Below are 17,149 nucleotides of genomic sequence, written 5' to 3'. Positions count from 1 at the left end.
ATTTTGTGTTTCTGGAAGTCACAGGGGCTAACTGATGGCCATGTTTTCTTTATTTTTCTCATGAGACTAAAAATAAATATTAGAAATTTCCAAATTTAAGAATCAAAAATTTAATTAAACTTCTTAGGAAGGAATATTTAGTAACTGACTTAACTGGCAACTGTATTCAAACAATCTTAAAAATGTCTTTTTCAAACTGCCAGATGAGTATCTTTATAAAAGATGAGCTAAACAGAACTCAGGCAATGGCTCAAAAACTGTATTATATAAATCAAGCTTCTGTTGTTTAGAAATGGTATTCCATTCTAAGAAAAAAACTCAGGCTTTATTCCCAAGTAAAGAATTAATCTCTGCATCGTATATCTCTTCCTGATATTATATCAAAGTAATAAACATAAATGTGAAAATATATGAAGAAATATTTTTCAAGGTAAATATTGCTTTAAAATTATGGAAAAGTCTTTACTTGGCAATATGGTTAATGTTCTGTTACTCTGGGAGTGTTTGAAAAAATAGTATAAAATGCTTCTGGAACAGTCATACAAATATGAAAGTATTCTTTAAACACTATCAGAGTAAAAGTACACAATGTATTTTTTAAAAATTGCATGGGGATTATCATAATTCATACTGTGAATTTCTTCCTGACTATACTACTTGAATCTAGCAAATTATATCATTAGTTGATCAAACATGAAGTCAACAAATCCCTTTTTTGTACACCATTAAGGTTAGATGGTGGTTAAGTGATATTTTGCTCAACATACGTATAACTGGAAAGTTGACACTGAATTAACAAAATGGGAAATTAAGAAAATTACCTATTTAAACTCTGGTTTTAATTTAAATTACATATAACAATGTTTGGTAAGCTCAGGTTGAGTGTATATGATAGAAAATACAGAGCTGAGAGATGTTTGGTTATTTTATCTAGTCTTTGATACTGCTTATGTTTTTATGTAATTAAAACTTTTGCCATTATGGAGAATTGGAAAAGAAAATAAAGTCAACCAGACCATCTAGAAGAGTTATAAACAAATTGAGGTAAGCAAAACACAGAAAACTAGAGAGTCAGAACTATAAACTATTACACTATACAAATGTAGGAGCAAAGAAGCTTTAAATTTAAATATTTCCTAATGATACAATTATATAAGGATGACCTTATAGTAATATCTGATCAAGTTATATGAATTATAATAACTCTGAGAATAAATAATCAGATTCTGTGTATTACTACTCTTTTCTTCCTACAGTAGCTTGATAGTAGATTATGAATTCAGAGTTAAGTAACACACAAACAAACCGACATGCTTTGTTAACCCTGTTGAAACCATGTTGTTTAAGAATCCCTTACTTTTAAAAAGGTTACATTTACCTTATCTTTCACACCTGGTTGTGGGATGTCCACAAACGTATTTACGGAAGGAATCTTCCCTCCCTCTGTGTCAGTTGGAGCTCGGGCAGATGCACCTCTGACCTCCTCACTGCGTGACCCTGTACGACCTTTGCTGAAAGACTGTGACCGTTTCACCACAGCGAGGGCAAACGGTGAAGGAGCAGAGCTGGAATATGGTCGAGGGGCACCAAAAGTTTTCAGAGTCTTCAGGTTAAGTGTTGCTAACTGACTCTTGGGAAGAGGAACAGGTTTGGGGGCTACGGGAGGGGGAGAGGTTTCAGCAGGCTTCTGATTGCTGTCATCATCAGTGTTTTGAATGTGTGGCTGTGGAGGAGAGTGAGTTGTTTTACTTAAGGGAGAAGGAGCTGGCTCTGGAGGAGGTATTGTATCCCTTTCCACCTCTTTCTTTATTAGTTCCTTTGGAGTAGGATTAGGGGCAGCCTGAACACTCTTGGCAGCTGCAGATGTCACATAATGACCTGAAACTCTTTTTTGCATCTGCAAGAAAAAAGAACTTGGTTTGGAGTGGGGATTTGAAACCCGAGATTTAAGTTTTGACTCCAAAATACTGTTTATATCTTCCAAATTTGGCACAAAAGGAGCTGTGCCAGTGTCTCTCGTCATTTTGGGAGTAGGTTTCAGAGGATTCGACATTGTGCTGTGGGTAAGACTCTCCTCACTTTGCACCTGATGCTCTGTTCTCAGGGTAGGCTTTGGTTTCAGGTCTCCTTCTGGCTCCTTTGGGCTTTCAGAAATAACAGGATCTTCTGTTTGGATTGCAGTTACTTTCACATTCTCACGAGTGTCCTTTTCTCCTAAAGTATTTATCTCCTGATCATTTTTATACCCTATGGTTTCCGATTCCCAATCTTTCAATATTTCTAGGGATCTGGGAGGCACTATTTTGTAAGTAGTCATCCCAATTTTGGGTATGTACTCTCTTGTAATTTCATTTGAAGGTTTTGGCTTGGGATTATAGTCTTGTCTGTAAAATGGATAAGTCTTTATATAAGAAGCTGTTGAATTTTTATCAGTCCCATCTACAGGAGGCAAAAGATCATCATTACCGTGTGCACAAATTGGATCTTTTATGGTGAGTTGCTCTTCTGTATACGTAATTAGGGGGCCCTGACTCCCAAATTCTCTTGAGGTATCTAAAGAATCTTGTGGGCTTAAAGATGAGTGTTGAGTTGATTTGTTGTTACTTGAAGTTTGCACACTTTCATCAACTTTGACATCAGACAAATTATGATCTTGATGATTCCCATCAAAACTGTCACAGGAAGGGATTGTCTGAATTGCTGCATCTTGCATTTTTGTCTTTTCTGCACTAGGTTGAATCAGTTTTTGATCTGGTGCTGATGAAGCAGCAAGATGATTTTCCTTGTAACTTCTAGCAGTATCAGTTTTATATGCCTGATCATTTGATAGTCTGTCAACTTCCACGTCCACATTGTTACTTTTGGCAACACCTGCTACATTGATTTCTGTTCTCCTCATTCCATTTTTCATACTGTCTTCTGTGTTTGTTGGAATGACAATTATTTCATTTTGATCTACTGAGAGAAAAAATATCATAAAGTATATGAAAAAAATAGAAAACCTCAAGTTTTCAATGCCTGCCTCCCCCAAACTGAAACAGATTGATTTGAATTCTATAGATAATTTTCAGCTACCAATTATACAAAAATTATACAGGTAGTGGCATACAGAGAAAACAGCATGGGCTTTGATATCATAGAGACCTGAATCTGGAATCAGCTTGACTAATTACAACCTGTATGGCCACATCATATTACTTACCCTTTTTGAGCCTCAGTTTGCTCAGATGTAAAAAAAAAACATGTATTATATATATCATTTATGTAACATGCTTATTAGGATAGTGTGTTGCCCAAAACAAGTACTCATAGAAGATACCTATGATTTTTCTTTTAAATAAAGACTATATTTCAGTCATTGTTAAGAATGACAAGACATTGACAAATTTAAAAAATGTTTTTATTCTCTAATTTTTTTTCCATTTTGATTCTCTGTCTTTTCTATAATCCCTAGTATATTTAAATTTTATACCTAACGTTAAAAGGGAAACAATCCCAGCAAATGCTATCAGTTTTAATTAAGGAAGACAACAAAACCTTACCTTTAAGAGTTGAAGTAAAAACAGAACCTAAGTTGATTGTCTTATTAATTAGGTGTCCTTGCTAAATACTTTTAGAGGACTTTGTTTTCAGTCAAAATATGGGTGATTTCAACTACATAAAAACAATCATGTGGGTTTTGATTTTTCTCTGTGAGAAAAAATAACTATTTTTCTCATGTCTGAATCCAGGTAGAGAAAACAACTTCCCTCTCCCCAGCACTACCTTTCCTCTTAATTTTAATTCAGACCTCCTGAAAACAAAAATCATTTTCCAGTGTCTAGGTTAACAAAGCAACAGTTGCCAGCCAACAGCATGATGGCAAAGAGTTGGAATGAGGCATCTGGAAGAAAACACAGGCTTATGAATGTGTACCACGTGTCTTGTACTAAGCCAAGTGATTTATATACTGTGCTCCTCCAGTCAAATGCCATGAAGAGTCATTTCTTCTGAATAACCAGCTAGCCCTCATCTTCAAAACCCTCAGTGGCCTCTCCTTTCAGATATGATTGTTTGCACAGCACAAGTGAAATGTGAGCCTTGGAAGTCAAATTGTAAAAGGATGTCAAGTATTTCTCTATAGTTTTATAATCACTCACTTTCATCTACAAGATAAAGTTCACTGCCTAAAATATATCATGAGCTATTTAAAATGGGTCCTCTGTGAAAAAAGAAAAAAAGAGAAAAGAAAAAAGAAAGATATGCATGCATGCAAAAAAAAAATCATGTTGCCAGGTAAATTTGGATAGTTTTGTTTTAAAATCTTTATATTTTTAAACCCTGCCTAACTGCACAATTATTTGATCATGGTGGTTATATTTTCTATTATGTTGCAAGGTTCCTATATTACATATATAATTTAAAAATGGAATTAATATTTATTCTTCCCACATAAAATGCAACTAGTTATTCGAATACATATTGTCCATTCAAGTGATTTCTTTTCTCAGTGACTAATAATTATTAACTTTTGTGATTTATAAAATTAAGGACACATGATTAGGAACCACAGAAGAGACACATCTCTGCCTGTGTTCTTATTTACTTGGTTCTTAAGTGTTTTTAATATCTATATGAAAAGTGGTACTCTCAATGCTGATATGAGCACAAAAGAATTTAAGAAATGGTCCTGGCACCAGAAAATGAGCCTAAATGTATTTCCTTTTCTCTTTCTAATTTTTCATTTTCCACTGAATATAGGTATATCCCAGTTGCAGAATGGAAACATTTTCCAAAAGAAGGTAAATCAACATAAAAAATATATTTTAAATTAAATCCTCTCTAACCCTAATTTACTGGTTTTAGAACTCTAAGTTTCTATTTTTCACATTTTCTGTGGGTTACACCTACTTCACCATTATCTAACTGAATTTCTCATCAAAATTTCACAATTTCAAAATTTTCAATGATTGTCAGGCCTGGAAACCTAGAATCACTCCTGAATTCATTAGCTGGTCCATCCTCCTACATATCGATGATGCTGCCAATGAAATGTCAATGAATGGACAGGCCATTTTTCTAGAATGGCCAGTAGAGGGAGAAGGTTTATTTTGTACTATACTGTACTTCCCCCAACTCAACACTGACACCAACATCAACAACCTGATGAAAGGATGATTTAGATAAGTATACAGGGTAGGTTAAAAAAAAAAAAAGAGAGAAAAGGAGAATAAAACTAGTTTAAGGATAACAAATTATTTTAAAAATCACCTAGAGTTGACAAGGGTCATTGTAAATCAAGTGCAAATCAAAATAAAGGTATTACGGAAATGTACTTGTGACCCTAGCACTAATATGATGCCAAAATCTTAGCAAAAATGATTTAATTTGACTATGATTTTTAAAAGAAGTAAACAGCTTTTAAATCATGACTTCTCAATAGAAATGCTTTTGCCGTCATAGCGTATGTTATAAAAAAACTGAGTCAAGAAGAAAAAAGGGGGAAATCATATACAAGTATATAAGTTGCACACTTGTATCTCAGGATGGTACTGACCATGAGGAAAATGAGTCAGACATATATATTCAAATTAACCAACACATACCACAAATATAAAATGACATATCTATATCTATCCATCTGTCCATCTTGTTTGTGACATTGGGATAATCCATGTATATATATATATATATCTCCCTATGTTTTCTATGAATCTTAACCTAGTTTTATATATTAACATAATAGATTGGACTATGAGAATAAGCACTTTCTTCATACCCCCTTAAAATTCCCTGGTGGCGCAGTGGGAAGATCCCACATGCCGCGGAGTGGCTGGGCCCGTGAGCCATGGCCGCTGAGCCTGCGTGTCCATAGCCTGTGCTCCACAACGGGAGAGGCCACAGCAGTGAGAGGCCCGTGTACCGCAAAAAGAAAAAAAAAAAAACTAAAAAAACCATTGTGTATTCCTTGCATCTTCTATTTGTATAGTATCATTTTTCTGAAATTCAATCCTAAATATATATTTTAACCATATCTCAGTATTCTCCTATAAGGAATTCAAACAAAGTAGCAGATATAATTTCTATGATCAAAGACTGTCCAATCCAATTGAGTAGTCGAGAACAGAAAACTACATGGCTTCTAGTAATCAAGTAACAGAATAAGTAAAGTGGCAGGATTTGGATAATAGTTGAATGAGTGAAGATAGGTGGAAAATTATTTTCCAGGCAAAGATAAAAATGAGCATAGGCCTAATGATAGAACTGAGTGAAATATATCATGAGAAAGAGAATAAACTGTCTTGATTGGGGGGCGGGGAGTGGGAAATACTGGTAAGCACTATTACATAATTAGATGGTTTGGGCCTGAAAAATCAAGCAGACCAGTTTCACCTTTGGTATAGCAACCCGACTATGAAATAAAACAGGCTTGGGTTAGGGAGTCAGCAGAAGGAAAAAAGAGAAGTAGATCATAAGTATACACAGAGTATACATCTTTAAGATCCAAGATCTAGGTGAGATAACCTCTAAGATTTAACAACAACAACATTAGAACACATGGTAGGTAGAGGCACATTTTGGAATCAACACGTATTGAACACATACTGCCTGAGTTCAAATTTGAGGTTCACCACTTACTAACTGTGGGACCTCAGGTGAGTTACATAATGTCTTTGTGGCTCTATTATCTGTAAGATGGGACTAAAGTAATAATACCCATAAATGAGTTAATATACAAGATTAAATGAGTTAATATATATAAAGTGTTTAAGAAAGGTCCTTGGCACATAGCAAGTGCTATGAAAGTGTTGGCTATTAGTGTTTATAGAACTCACCATTCTCCTGGTTTGGGCCCGGTGACCTCAGGTTTCTTACACTGTCAACCACCCTCGCTTTGTTGCTTGAATCACACACCATAATGTGTGGTCCTCTGTAAGATATGAAATTGTATGTTATATATTGATACTATTGAAACACACACACACATACACGATGATAAAACAGGCAATAATTTCCAAAGACAGATGGACTGGAATAATCATCTTTTTCTGCCAAATACTAGAAATTTAATAGCAAAGAAAGAATACAACTGAGAGGAAATGCTGCTATGAAACATTAGCTTTCATATGGTGACCCTGTTACAAAGAAAGATGTAAGAAGCTTGGTAAAATGGACACTTGCCCCAAGACAGTGTCTTTTTGTTATTATCAATTATTATCTTTTAAAGAAAAAGGAACTAAATGAAATGTACTCTCATAGACATTTTCCTTGCATCTGGCTGGCAAGGTTACCTTGTGGCAAGTCAGGATGTGAACTGACTTCATTGGGGTTTTTTTTGGTGATACAAGAGATTAATTTGGAGACAATCCCATGCAAATTATAATAAAACTTTGATAAAATGGTTTATTTTGCCTACTTGATTTCATCGTTATTCATAGTGTGGCATTTCTAACAGAATGTAAGTATACTTTACTATAACTTTCGATTCCTAGGACCAAGGGGAAGGTAGGTGCATTCTCTGCTTCATAAAGTTGACTATAAAAATAATATTAGTGATTTAACGTCATATTCTAAGAGGCAGAATTGTTTTATATAGCAGTTAGTAAAAATTCTTCAGGAGCATTTGGTGAAAATTGAAAATTAAATATTCCATTTAGGCCAAATAGGTAATAGGCAAAACAAACGCAACACAAACAAAAATGCTAATCTTCATACAAAATAACTACGTTATGGTTGGTCTGCCACAGGGGTACCAGAACTGTTGGATTTGATTTTATTTAAAAACAATCACATGTAAATTGATACTTTATGAATAAACATTTTTTAAATGGTTGTAAAAGGGATAAAGTATAAGCTAAAGAAATGACTCTACTTGTGTTTAAAATATCAGTTCTACATTTCAGAAGACTAGTATCAATTAAACAAACCACCACCACCACGTCTGGCATACAGACTACTTACTGTCCATCTGTGTTTCCAGTTCCTTGTTTTTCTTCTTTGGAGTTTTGTGAGGACTCTCCAGTATCACTGCCAAGGGCTGAGTCAGGATCACTTTTCAGTGTATTTATTATATCAGTAGATACAGTAGGAATGTCTTGCGACTTCAGAGAAGTATTTTCAGCCTCATCTTTAGGCACTTCACTCAGTTCTTGCTTTTCATCTACCTCTTCAAGGCTGTAATCAGAGCTTATTCCAGCTACAAAGAAATGAAGATATAATCCTAAATATTAATTTGCCTCATTCATCCTGGGCAATCCTGGCAAGGAAGGAATTTTTAAAATAATAATTAGTTGGACTCTTTTAAATTCTGATTCAAAGCTAATAGTAAAATACTTTTCTAATGGTGAATAATTATGTTAACATATAATCAGATTATCTCAGACATACATTTCTAAAAATAATATGCTGTCTCTCTCAGTTTTATTCATGGTAGAAAAAAAGAGGTTATTTAAGCTCATAAACTTCAAGTTATATATTTCATTTAAGAATGTATCTTTCAATTTAAATGATTTTTACCTTGATGCAATGGCCTTAAATGTAAACAAAAAGAACACGAGATTTTTAGATTGGCTCCAAGTGTACTTATAAAGTTTGACTCAGTAATTATCAGTACTATGATTGAGAATTATCTGAGCATCTTTTAAAAATACTGATGCTCACCTCTAATCCACATCTGTTAAATCAATCTCTGAAGGGAGGGACCAAGAATTTTTTTAAGGTTCTTTCAGGTGATTCTAGTGTGCAACCAAGGTGAGAAGCCATTTACTTAGATGCTTAATATAATTTTTAATATACAAATAGAATAAGTATTATGCAATGAAAATTAATTTTAACTCCTACTCAGTTTGATTCTCAGAGGCAACTTCCCTTAACAGTTTTTTTCCTCTATATTATCAGAAAGTATAATGAGCATATACCGTTTAAGCAGATATACATACATTTCCTTCTTTCTCTCAATTCTTGGTTTATTTAATATAAATGGAAGCATAATATACCTGATGTTTTTCATTAACTTCTTTTTCCTCCACTTAACTATGTCTTAAAGGTCTTCCCATATCAGTATGTGTGTGTGTATGACTCTCTTCAATAGCTGTGGTTAATATTTCATTGAATGAAATTGTTTTATTATAATTTCTTAGCACTAACACCAAATGGCCAACAGGGTAAAAGAGGAGACATCCTAAGCAACTGGTGTCCACACTAGCTGTGAAAGTAAATTTAAACCAAAGAATGAGGTTCTGGATCTTTGCTTATTTTAATACAATTCAGGGCTTCCCTGGTGGTGCAGTGGTTAAGAATCCGCCTGCCAGTGCAGAGGACATGGGTTTGAGCCCTGGTCTGGGAAGATCCCACATGCCGTGGAGCAACTAAGCCTGTGTGCCACCACTACTGAGCCTGTGCTCTAGAGCCCGTGAGCCACAAATACTGAGCCCACGTGCTACAACTACTGAAGCCCACGCACTTGGCTCCACAACAAGAGAAGCCGCCGCAGTGAGAAGCCCATGCACCACAATGAAGAGTAGCCCCCACTCGCTGCAACTAGAGAAAAGCCCGCGCGCAGCAACGAGGACCCAACGCAGCCAAAAATAAATAAATAAATAATAAATTTATAAAAATAAATAAATATAATTCAACATTTCCACTTACATAACAGCAGCTGAACCAAGTTTAATTTTACCACAATAGAAGGGTAAAAAGGGTAGTATAGCACTGGATGATAGTAATCAGCACATCTACAAAGTTTAACAAAAAAGTTTAACGTATTTGAAGAATATGTGAAATACTTAAAATGTATTTCTTTCATTGTATCTTTAAGCATATAGACAGTCTTTAAGCATATAGACAGAAAAGTATGCTATTTGTGCTTTTTAATAAATACGGGGAATTTTAATGACATTTTTATTGTAAATTAAAAAACAGATTACTTAGAAAAAACATTAAAGAATTTGACTTTAAGGGCTCCCTGGTGGCACAGTGGTTAAGAATCCACCTGCCAATGCCAGGGACATGGGTTTGAGCCCTGGTCTGGGAAGATCCCACATGCCGCAGAGCAACTAAGCCCATGTGCTGCAACTACTGAGCCTGCACTCGAGCCCACGTGCCACAACTACTGAGCCCACGTACCTAGAGCCTGTGCTCCACGACAAGAGACGCCGCTGCAATGAGAAGCCCAAACGCCACAACGAAGAGTAGTCCCCGCTCGACGCAACTAAAGAAAGCCCATGTGCAGCAACGAAGACCCAACGTAGCCAAAAATAATTAATTTATTAAAAAAAAGAATTTGACTTTAAGTAAATTTATATATAAAAATATATGTAGGGCTTCTCTGGTGGCGCAGTGGTTGAGAGTCCGCCTGCCGATGCAGGGGACGCGGGTTCGTGCCCCGGTCCAGGAAGATCCCACATGCCGCAGAGCGGCTGGACCCGTGAGCCATGGCCGCTGAGCTTGCACGTCCGGAGCCTGTGCTCCACAACGGGAGAGGCCACAACAGTGAGAGGCCCGCGTACCGCCAAAAAAAAATAAATAAATATGTATATATGTATATATATATATACTTATATATATAAATCATGCTTTATCATGACATGAAATAGTTATTTTGATGCCAATGTACAATATTATGCCTTTACAATAGCATATTACATCTATACAGTAAGCGTATATTTACATAATTTGAAAACTGTGTATCAAGGAAAAATGAAAGGCCATTATGGTTTAGATGCAAGTATGTTTTATAGATGGCTCCTTGGTATATATTAAGCTCTTTTGGAAATTATATTAACTGAGGTAACATTTAGCAAATTATCGATCTTTCTCCCTATTTCTCTCTTTACCATCACATGTGTTTTATATAGATACACAACTTTTCTTTAAAAAGTCGAGGTCTTCAACTTTCTTTAAGTATGAGGTCCTCACTGAGAAACTGGTCTCAAAGTATGAAGAATGAGTCACATGTTTCAGAAATCTTTTCAAATTATTTTTTCTGGGGTTTTATAACTTAGTAGTTATAAGCATCATACAGGTTTTCTTAAATATATATATTTGAACTGCATTCCTGTCATTAAAAGTCTTAGAAAAGGCTGTGATTCTTTTTAAAACTTCTAACCAAGAGCACTTTCACACTTTGTTGTTTGACTAGTACAGATTTTTTCCAAGCTTTAAAAAATATTAAATCAAGTTTGTTTTGTATGTGTTAACAGACTTATACTATGGCCAAATTTTAGAACTACAGCAATAACAACAAAACGAAGTGGGGGCTGTGAACAGTGAATAATTTTCACAAATGTTAGATCACAACTATCGTATTTCAGCTTCACATGTTCTAAGGGAAGAGAATTCACTTTCAAAGAACAGAGTATCCAAAACTTTAGTGTAGCTGTAAGATATAACAACTTCCACAATATGTTTAGAAAATTATAAAAAATCATTTGAAATTGTAATCGTTGAAATTTCTTTTACACTTACTTAGCTTTCTAATATAATTTGAATATATTTATCTTAATATTTTCAGTCCTTCTAAAGATTTGCAAAATTGACTGAAACAAAAAATAAAATTATTTTAAATTCACAAAATATAATATGTGTAAAAGAAATTTAAATAATTAAACTTAGTTTGTAGCATCTTATAAGTTATTAAAGCTTAAAATTTCACTAAGCCTTTTGGGACATCTTGTGTATTTTTCCTGGAGATGGTCAAAGGGCAGAATTGTTTGACAGATACTACTCTTTGCTAAAACAGAATTGTATTAGATTAAATCTATTCTGGTGAACTTTTTAAAAAAAATTTCATTTATTCAAAAAAGTGTTCACTGTGTCAGACACTGCTGTAATTTCCGACAGAGTTGTTTTCGCTTTCATTTTTAAAAACTGAGGTAGAATTTCAGTAAGATTCATCATTTTTGGAATACATTTTGGAATGTCCAGTTTTGACATCTATCTATCTATCTTTCTGTGACCACCACCACAATCAAGATGTAGAACAATTCCATCAGCTTCCAAAATCCCCCAGGCTCCTTAGTAATCAACTCCTCTCTCTAACCCCATCCCCTGGCAGCAATTATCCCTATAGTTATGCCTTTGCAAGAATGTCATATAAATGAAATCATACAGCATCTGGCCATTTAAGTCTAGCTTCCTTCATTTAACAATGTATTTAAGATTTAGCCATGTTGTTGCATGTATTAGTTATTTGTTCCTTCTTTTGGCTAGGTTGTAGTATTCCAACATATGGACAAACTATATTTTGTTTATCCATTCCTCAGTTTAGGGACATTGGGTTGTTTCCCATTTTTGACAATTACATAAATTCTATAATAATTCACGTGCAGGTTTTTGTATGCACATTCGTTTTCACTTTTCTTGAGAAGTCTTAGGAGTGGGATTTCTGGGTCGTATAGAAAATGAATCCTTATTTTTACTTAAAAAAAAAACCCTGCTAAAGTATTTCCCAAACTGGCCACACAATTTTTCATTCCTTTAACGAGTATATGATAGTATACTGATTTTAAACAACTGGTTTGAGGTGATAAGGGCTTTTTCTGAGTCACTGAAAAATGGAGTAAAATTATTTATGATAGAATTCAAATATTACCTAACTATGAAGTTTTGCCATATGGTAACAAAAAAATTTCGATCACTTAAAAATAAAAATCCCAATCGAAAGCAATACTATAGAAAATAAGCCATGCCTAGATAACAACAAAAGAGTAGTTCAATAAAGAAAAAATATATATGTATTCTTTTATAGTTATATATTGAAAATAATAAAGTTCAGACAGTTTTGCCAAAAAGCAGAAAGCTAAATAGAAGAGAAGCTGAAATCCTTCAGAGCCACTGATTTTATCATCTTACATGTTGCCATATTCATTCACTATGTGATTAGGGAAAACATCAAACTCCAAGAATTTCAAGTGACAAGGCAGAAACTACTATTTTTTTTATGAGACATTTTTACACAAGGAATCAACAAGTAACCAAATCTAAATGTGATGACATCTTAATCTGTCTTAAACAAAGCAGCAGGCAGGAAAGGCCAGGTCACCTACATGGGAGAGATGCGGCAGCTACCTCGGGCGTTCCAGGGCACTCCGAGAGAGGGGCTTCGGCCAGCAGCTGGGGCACAGCACGCTGTTCGTGAGCGGGGAGCCCAGAGCCAAGGGAGGATTCTGCCAAAGAAGTAAAATCTGTGGAAATGGCACTTAGAAAACAGAATTAAGCAAGCAGAGACCAAGAAGCATTTCACAAGAAATTAGATATGTTAACTCACAATTAGCCATGCATTAAACAAGAAGAGGTAAAAGGGGAAAAAAAGGAAGAAAAACAGCTATCAAGCAAAGTTTGAATAGCAGCCACTTTTCTCTAATATTTCCGAAATCTTCTCATTTCATTTACATAGTTCGATATTATTTAATAAATTTCCTTTGTGAAACAGAATGGTATCATTGATATTATTCTGGGTAAGACTTGAGAAAAATCATTACTAGTTACCTAATGATAGTGTTTTTAATCACAGAGGAAAGGAGAATTCTATATCAAAATCTTAAATTCCTAAATATCACCTAAGGATTAAAAGATTCAGGAGCATTTGGGTGCTTCTGAGTCTTTCTGTATTTGTGAATGTGAATTATAAAAATGACGTAGTTATATTAAGCAATTTTTATACCTATCAAATTATTTCCCTGCTAAAGTACTGACATAGTAATATTCTATTTTTGATTAAACATTATTAGTCTGTCATATTCATTTACACCTAACTTTAAGCCTAACGATTAAGAAATTTTATCATACTTATAGCTACTAAATAGCTATTATTAAAAATACTAAGGAACAGTATTAGATTTTTACTGAAACTTCACTTATTTGGAGAGAATCCAAAATAAAACTATATAATAGAAAATATTGCATAATAAATTTTTACCATCAGATTAGGACAATATGAATTCACACCTACAACAGTTGCATAAAGAATGATGCTTAACACCTTCATGTAAGTTTTCTTCTGAACACACCAAGGTACACTCCTAACTAAGATGTGTCATTCCTCTTGGGGAGAAGATTAATAAATGGCAACCTGACATTGCATAAGGAAAAGCACTCAAGGTACCATTGCAGAACTAAAATTTTGATTTCTGTGTTTCATGCTCTGAACTCAGGGAGGGGAATATTTTTCATTTCATACTATATAATGTGGGAAATGAAGACAAAGCATCTGTATCTCCTTCATATACAGAGCATTACAACTAGATTCATTCCTCAACTGTCCTGGAAGTTCTTTCTCAGTGGTTACATGATGTGGAACAGAGGTGTCAGACCTGGGCTGGACAGGCCCTCAGAAGAGTTTGCTTCTAAAACACTGTCTGTAGGAATTGCAGGTACCAACTGCAGGGCTAGAAGACAGAAGAAACACAACTTCTGAGCAAGTCACATTCACCAATGAAACAATTCCTTAGTACCTTAACTTAAGTCATTTTTATATAATTCAGAAAAAGATAGCCCTAACCTTATTAGAAGCCACTGTACTTGTCTAGCTGTGATACAGCTAAAATCTATTTTGATTCCCAGTCCTACATGTAGTCAATCCTGGAAAGGCAGTATCTTTCTGAATAGACTCACAAATTATAACATGCTCATTTTAGGATAATGGAGCTGTACAGTTTTAAATTTATGCAGATTTTTCAAAGGTAGTGAGAATAATCAGGGACTATCTAAGCACTACTATTAAGTTTAAGTACTAATATTATTTAATAAAAAGATGTGATTTGTAACCTATATCATTTCTATTGTCTATATTAAAGAAAACACAACACTAATGTTAATGGGAAAAGTAACATTACCAGTCACGTGACTATTTTCATCACTTTGTTGCAGGGCTGTTTTGGAGGGTGGGGAAGGTGCTTTTCGCTTTGTCCTTTTCAAAGATGAATTCCCACCGGATGTGCTACCGAGCTGCAGAGAGCCTGTCCTCACTCTGCCTGCTCCAGAGGAACGCTATGGAAAACAAAGTGACCAAATAGAATCTCTATTCAGAAATGAACAGCAAACTTCAGGAAGACACTGACGTTTACATCAAACACATCATATGCCAATATGGAACATAATGGTCAGTCATTCAAAAAGCATTTACGGAGTATCTGCCACGTGTCAGAGACGGATATGTAAAGAAAAGTATAATATGATGCTTCTCAGTAAGGTTAGGCTAGAATGGGAGGCCGGCATGTACACAACTAATGAAAATGTAGAACACTCATAGGGAATGCAGTTAAAAACTAGCTTTCAAAGGAAAATCTAGAGAAAATACTGGATGTAAAGTAAGAAGTGAAAAAGGGAAGAATATCTGTACATTAAGACTGGCTCGATTAATCTTTCTTTTTGGCACAATACATCAATGACAAACATTTCAAAAATCTATATGTCTACCAAAGGCGAGTTCATTTGAGGTCCTCGACTCTATACACAGCTAATGCTCACACTCCCAGCATGTGACTGTCCGCAGGCTGGCCGGTTCCTCCTGGCCCATTGCCACGTCATCTTGCTCTTTCCCCTTACAACAAACCTGCTTAAAAGTGTTATTCATAGTTTTTTTCCTCCAATTTCTCATCTCCCACTTGAACCCCTCCAATCAGATTTTTCTCAACCTTTGATCCAATTAGAACTATTCCTATCTGTGAGATAATAGAAAATATATAATGGTCTTTGCCCACATTCCTGGCACAGAGCTCCTAAAACCCTTGAACTTTCCTAAGTGACAAGAACACTAGTAGCATCTCTTGTTCTAATATTGGTCTTGGGCCCCAGTTCCTGACACAGAGCTCCTGAAACTTTGTAATTTCCTGGATGATAGGAGTACCTTTTGTTGTAATGAGGCAACTCTGGATGGGCTCCTGGATGAGGGCTTGCCATGGGAAAGTCATGATTAGAAGCCTGGAATTTTCAGCCCTGCCCTCATTCTCTTGAGAAGGGAGAAGGGTTGAAAATGGAGTTAATGACTGATCATGCCTATGTGATGAGGCTGCCGTAAAATCACAAAAGTATGGAGTTCAGAGAGCTTCCAGGTCAGTGCACACGTGGAGGTGCTGGGAGAGTGGCATACCTGGACAGGTAGTGCAACCCCATGCCCCTCCCCACATACCTTGCCCTATACATCTCTTCCATCTAGATGTTCATCTATATACTTTATCATATCCCTTAGGAAACTGGTAAATGTAAGCAAGTGTTTCCCTGAATTCTGTGAGCCATTCTAGCAAATTAATCAAACCTGAGGAGGGAGTCGAAGGAACCTCTGATTTATAGCCAGTTGGTCAGAAGTATAGGTAACAACCTGGACTTGTGGTTGGCATCTGAAGTCCAAGAAGGGGGTCACTGGAATCTCTAATCAATAGCTGGTTGGTCAGGAGCAGAGGTGATAACTTGGGCTTGTGACTGGTGCCTGTAGTGTGTGTAGGAAAGGGAGGGCCGTCTTGTGGGACTGAGCCCTTATCCTGTGGAATCTGATGTTGTCTCTAGGTAGATGGTGTCAGAATTTAGCTGAATGCTGGTATCTAAAAATTGCCTGGCGGTGTGGGGAAAACCTCCACACGTTTGTTGAACAGAAGTGAAATGTTTTGTGTGAGTAGCAAAGGAGACTCACAGGGAAGAAACACACAGTAGGAAAGAACTGGGTTTTTCCCTACATGGGTAGAAAACTGAGTTTTTCCTTTACACTATCAAAGTCATCAATGACCTCCCTCATGACTAAATCAGTGGTTACTTCTTAGAACTCACTTGTTTGACATATTAGCAGCATTAAACAGTTGACCACCCTCTAAAATCTTCTTTTTCTTATACCCAGAATACTATTTCCTTACTCTGTAAAGATCTGAACTCTGTTTTCTGTGTTGGTTCCTTTTCATCTAGTCCTTGGACATATTCTCTTTAGAATCTATACTCATTCTTGGTAATGTCTGCTATCTCTGGGTTTTATGTATTATTTATATGTTGATGATTTCCAAATTATGTCTCCATCCTGGACCTCTGTCTGATCTTCATCTAATGTTGAAGCCCATTTCAAACTCAGCATATCTAGAACTAAGATCCTGCTAATCCTCCTTTCATCTCCCCCATTAAAAATAACCCTGTTCTCACAGTCTTCCCTGTCTCAATAAAAACAGCAAGTCATTATTCCATTTGTTCA

The 17,149-nt window shown here is 35.5% G+C and overlaps 1 protein-coding gene across 15 annotated transcripts in view; it reads right to left on the bottom strand.

Annotated features, from left to right (window-relative positions):
* The window catches only part of COBLL1 (cordon-bleu WH2 repeat protein like 1), a 160,507-nt gene that overhangs the window by 7,299 nt on the left and 136,059 nt on the right, over positions 1-17,149 (bottom strand). For 7 of the 15 annotated variants that reach the window (XM_027129482.1, XM_027129498.1, XM_027129543.1 and 4 more), the window contains 6 exons: positions 14,814-14,967; positions 14,292-14,366; positions 13,026-13,145; positions 7,942-8,176; positions 6,816-6,910; positions 1,379-2,958 (listed from right to left, as the gene is read on the bottom strand). In XM_027129482.1, coding sequence (XP_026985283.1) covers positions 1,379-2,958; positions 6,816-6,910; positions 7,942-8,176; positions 13,026-13,145; positions 14,292-14,366; positions 14,814-14,967 — 2,259 coding nt within the window. The remainder of the gene's footprint in view (positions 1-1,378; positions 2,959-6,815; positions 6,911-7,941; positions 8,177-13,025; positions 13,146-14,291; positions 14,367-14,813; positions 14,968-17,149) is intronic. The other 8 variants (XM_027129488.1, XM_027129582.1, XM_027129534.1 and 5 more) reach the window with 5 other exon arrangements.

This window comes from Aethalodelphis obliquidens, unplaced genomic scaffold, assembly GCF_003676395.1.
Source record: "Aethalodelphis obliquidens isolate GAN/ISIS:26980383/991018 unplaced genomic scaffold, ASM367639v1 scaffold2, whole genome shotgun sequence".
NCBI lineage: Eukaryota > Metazoa > Chordata > Mammalia > Artiodactyla > Delphinidae > Aethalodelphis > Aethalodelphis obliquidens.
Note: the sequence above shows the minus strand (reverse complement) of the source record. Positions and strands in the feature narration are given on the sequence as shown.